At 46.8% G+C, this 5258-nt stretch overlaps 1 protein-coding gene across 1 annotated transcript in view; it reads left to right on the top strand.

The window, feature by feature from the left end:
• The first annotated feature begins 382 nt into the window (after positions 1-382).
• SARC_04372 (hypothetical protein) overlaps positions 383-5258 on the top strand; it is an 8462-nt gene continuing 3586 nt past the window's right edge. The window contains exons 1-6 of the mRNA XM_014301791.1: positions 383-588; positions 770-1288; positions 1880-1999; positions 2191-3497; positions 3533-4396; positions 4773-4977. Of these exons, the coding sequence (XP_014157266.1) occupies positions 413-588; positions 770-1288; positions 1880-1999; positions 2191-3497; positions 3533-4396; positions 4773-4977 (3191 nt within the window). The 5' untranslated portion in view covers positions 383-412. The remainder of the gene's footprint in view (positions 589-769; positions 1289-1879; positions 2000-2190; positions 3498-3532; positions 4397-4772; positions 4978-5258) is intronic.

Here is a 5258-nt window from a genome sequence, read left to right as displayed (position 1 = left end):
TGTGTGTGTATGTGTATATATGTATGTGTGTGTGTGTGTGTAGAACATGTAGTATATGTTACACAAAGGTTGTTCACCTCTTGACAAATCTCTCTAGGTGCCACAATTCCTAAGTAGCCAGTTTCTATCGCGCTCCAGTGATGTAGCTTGCCAATTAGATTTCGATCGTTATTTAAACTGGAATGGCAATTTGGTGCAGTCAAGTGATTTAAGCTCACGTACAGCTAACCAAAACCAATAGTAGCCTATACTCTTGCACGGCAGGTGGCTGTAGTAGCTATGAGATTTTGGCAACCAGAACTCTGAAAAATAAAACATTATACACACATTGCTGTTTATTACATGCACCCATATATAAACGCATACAGATATGGTGCGGTTGGGCACCTTGCCCTACTTCGCGGCCTACCGGATGCACCCGGAATACAAGAAATTGGACGACTATCCCACGTCCAGAAAGCTACGGCCGCGCAAGATACCCAGTTCAGACGAAGTGTATTACAGGTGCACAGTAATACTCAACAACATATACCATGGCGTCTCGCGCTTCCCCTTCCCCTTCTTCAACACCCAGGGCCTGTTTGCGAAGTATGATGTTCTTGGTGCCGCATTGCAAATTGTCTTTCTGACCTTTTTTTTTAAACGTTTCCAGCAAGCGTTGGTCGAGTTCCATGTACGCATCACGCTCACCCGCGTTTATCAGGCACACACCCTGACACCCGAGATTGCAATAACCCTAATTCAATACACACAACTCTCGTCTTCTCAGGATGGTTCGTGATCTTCGACTGCCGCCGGGGCTAGCTATGCACACATACACTCTACAGACACTCACGCCGATCCCGATACGTATCTTGTCGCTCTTCTATCAAGGGTTTACGGTTAGAAAGCGTGCATTGGGCAGATACACCATACCCGAGTCACAGACTAATCAAATAACGATGGGTCATCGGAGGTGGGGTGGCCGATCCAATCCCACACGTACTATTGTGGCGGCTTTTGTGTGCATTACACTGAAATTGGTGTACGGTATTGGGGAATTCGACGAGCACGTTAAAGACGGAGGTATCACATCGCAAGGGTCGGCCAATCGAATTGCAGATAATCATGAAACTACCGATCAAAACGCCGAGAATGACGGATTAAAGCTGAAGGGATTGGACGATTTTATCTGCAGAGCTAAAGAAACAGTTGCCAGTGGGCGTACGGAACCGTGGTCGTGGAGGAACTGGATGGGCGCTATGAATGCACAGCAGAAGGCAAAGCAGACATCTATTCCCCAGACAAGGTATGTTGTGCATGAATGTGGACATGAATACCACAGATTTCATGTGTGATTATATGAATGTGTCTATATACTTATATACATATAAGGTTGCTGGAGTTGTTTATCTTTCTTTGTATAGATGAATTTGATTGTGTACATCGTGTCCGAGTGTACATTTAAACCGATTCAATCGGGAACCACAACGTCGCAACTGAGGGCCGGGTGGAAGGGTGGTACCACAGTGTAAAAGTCTTATGGCATTTGCAAACATTCGCCACAACACACTCGCATCCCACACAGTCCCCACCCATTTGAAGCACTTTGCATAACACATAGTACAGTACGCATTCACGGTAATTCATGTGTAGTGGTTCCTCGCAACCCGGCGTTATCGCTAGAATTCATACTGTGCTGTATCACGCTTCTTGATTGATGTTCGGACAAGTACCTTCGTTTCGGCAATACTGGGACAGGGTGTACCTGGCAGGTATAGATCAGGAATAGATTATATCCATTGATAATCATCTTTGAGCCAATAAAATATTAGCGAGGCAGATACGTAGATGTAGTTTTAGTTCGAATTCGTTGAAATGCGGAAACCATCCAATGTAGGTGTGAAGCTCTCACACCTACTTTCACACGGTTGCACGAGGCTGAATGCGACGAATTGAATATGGCTCTCTCATCTACAGACACATATTGCAGTATGTACGCACTCAAGAAGGTGTACACGTATGCTGTCATTACACGCGCAATTCGGCAAGTCAGAATATCAGTGTGCTGCTCAACCTCTTGTCTCATACTCACGTACCAGTCACCTATCTCATTGGATACAAAACGAACACATATCCATCTGTGAAAACATCTATACGTAAAATGTCAGATACACATAACAATCATTGTATTGCATCTACTACACACAGAAACGAATTGGCGAGTCTTAAGGTGCAACACGAGTATCTGCGCTTCCTGGGCAGTCAAATGTTCCCTGACGCATACACCTCCAGCATGGACATCCTCTCCGAGAAGTTTGGCGAGCTCGCAACCGAAGCTGCCAACCTTCAGAAAAACCGTGGACAACAGGCCAGATCGAGTCCGTTTAAGAAGCGAAAGGGGTACAAACGCAAACCCCGCTTGCTCAGTAAACTGGGGAGTATGTCGGACTCTAGCCAATCAGACTCGGAATCAGAGCACAGGGGAACTAGTGGGCAGCCACCCGTTTCTTCTATGACTCAGGGAATCCGGCCAAACGCAGAGGTAGAGCAGAGTGAGAAAAAATCTCCCGAGAAACCTGTCAGGGAGAGGTTTCGCAGATACCCAACTGTCAAGGCTGCAGACAGTCAGTTACAATCGAACCAGGCAAACTTGGAGTCAGCGGATAAAGGGAATAATTCATCAAAAGTAGCGGGTACACAGGAGCAACAAAGAATCCAGCCTGCTAGGGCTGATACTAGCAAGTCAAATGAAGGCCAGTCCGATTCGGACGAAGAGGACAATGAAAGTGATCACCTTGGAAAACAAAGCAAGAGAAACCGGACCATGCCCCAGCCGGTTAGGGTTACGAGAGACAGGTGGAATGTGGCCCAAGTAGATTCGGAGGTAGAGGACAGCGAGGGTGATTCTCGCGGATTACCGTATAAGAGAAAAAGACGCAAAACTCGGCCTGCTAAGACCAAAAGATACAAATCACACTCGAGTCGGTCAGACTCAGAGGCAGAAGACAGTGGGGATGGTTGGCGCAAGAAAAGGGGGGTGCAAAGGCGGAGAACGCGAAGCTCTGGTAACAAGCCAAATACGCCCCACTCTGGCCAATCAGACTCACAAGCAGACGACAGTGGGGATGGTCTTCGTAAAGAAACGGAAAGCCAAAGACGAAGAATTCGATCCTTCAATATTAAGTCGAACACCTCAAAATCTGGCCAGTCAGATTTAGAAGCAGATAAAAGTGGGAATGACAATACCAAGGAAAAGGGGATGAAACGACGGCGAACGCGATCCTCTAGCAGTATGTCGAACATTTCAAACTCTGGCCAATCAGATTTAGAAGCAGAGGAAAGTGCGGATGATAGCCGCAAGGTAAAGGGGATGCAAAGACGGAGAACGCGATCCTCCAGTAACAAGTCAAACGTTTTAAATTCTGGCCAATCAGATTTAGAAGCAGAGGAAAGTGCGGATGATAGCCGCAAGGAAAAGGGATGCAAAGACGGCGAACGCGACCCTCTAGTAGTAAGTCAAACGTTTTAAATTCTGGCCAATCAGATTTAGAAGCAGAGGAAAGTGCGGATGATAGCCGCAAGGAAAAGGGGATGCAAATTTGGCGAACGCGATCCTCTAGTAGCAAGTCAATCATTTTAAATTCTGGCCAATCAGATTTAGAAGCAGAAGAAAGTATGGATGATAGCCGCAAAGAAAAGGGGATGCAAAGACGTCGAACGCGATCCACTAGCAGTAGGCCAAACATTTCAAATTCTGGCCGATCAGATTCAGAAACAGACGAAAATGGGGATGATAAGCACAAGGGAAAGGGGGTCCTAAGACGGAGAACGCGAAACATTTCAAACTCTGCCCAGTCAGATGTAAAAGTGGTTAAAAGTGCGGATGATAATCGCAAGGAATCGGGTATGCAAAGACGTCGAACGCGATCCTCTAGCAACAAACCAAAATTGGCAACCGCTGACCAGTCGGACTCACAAGCAGAAGAAAGTAGAAGTGATCCCAGCGTGCAAGAGATTGGGAGGAAAAGACGCCGAACTGAACGTACGAGCAGGACAAAGAATTTGACCGCCCCTGGCCAGTCAGGCTCTGCGGCAGAGGACAGTGGGAATGACATTCGCAAGAATATGGGTTGCCATCGAAGAAGAACGCGGTCCTCTAGTAGCAAGTCAAACTTATCACACTCTGACCAGTCAAGCTCTGAGGCAGAGGACAGAGGCAGTGAAACTCAGGAGCTAGCGATTGGGAGGAAGAGGCCAAGAGCCCAGCCGTCTAGGCGTGCGAAGAGTACGTCGCACCCTGGCCAGTCAGACCCCGACCAATCGAAATCAGAAGCAGAGAACAGTGCGAGTTGGGTTGGGACTGGTAGTGGGAGTGAGAGTGAGGATACGACGGGCGTCGCCTCTCGCGTTGCTGGTATGTACGGTGCAGAGCAACGTCGTTGTAGTTCACTGCGAGGGATGTATATGCGTGTCCGCCATTGTGTCTTGCTTCTGTCGCGGTTAGGGTGTGATAGTTGCGCTCGAGTGCTAGATCTATAATGTAGCACTATAGTCTATATTATTGCAATACTTCTCACAGGTTTGTGGTGTTTCGCTCTAAGTTGCAGCCCCTATGCTGCAGTATAAGACCGCCTGTAGATACAGTGGTCTGGGTCGGCATCCTGATATAGATCAATTTCCAGGCTCATACTGAACCTCATTTGTGGCTGAGAGTCCGAATTTCTGTTACATTACCCACCATTCCCATGTACCTAAAGCTGGCTATACTTGTCATCCTTCTTTCCTTGTAGCGACGGTCCGTGTCGAACGGAGGCGCACATCGAAGACGAACAAGAGACCAAATGCGTTTGGAACAGGTGCGGACGACTATGTGCCCTTGACAAAGCTTGTTGCCCGCGACATTGGAGGCACCAGACGACTCATCGAGAAGAAGGATATATCGACCCTATCAAAAAAGAGATTGTTTAATTTTTTTTCGAGAAGATCGAACGCTCGGTAAGTTTATGTGTAATGTAGCTATTGGAAGTATGTGAGGTGTGGACTTCGTGCGTGTATCTGTGAGTGACTTTGTCCGGCGGACCGATATCGAGCGGGTTAAAACCGATGATGTGTATGTGTATATATATGGTTCATTGTTTCGGCCGTCTTGACAGTTGCTCAGTAGGCTATTTCTCCGTCGCTTGAGTATATATATATATATATATACGTGTGTGTGTGTGTTGTGTGTGTGTGTGTGTGCGTATATATATATATATATATATATATATATATATATA

The sequence above is a fragment of the Sphaeroforma arctica genome (genome assembly GCF_001186125.1).
Source record: "Sphaeroforma arctica JP610 unplaced genomic scaffold supercont1.243, whole genome shotgun sequence".
Lineage (NCBI taxonomy): Eukaryota > Ichthyosporea > Ichthyophonida > Sphaeroforma > Sphaeroforma arctica.
This window is presented reverse-complemented; position numbering and strand designations above follow the sequence as displayed.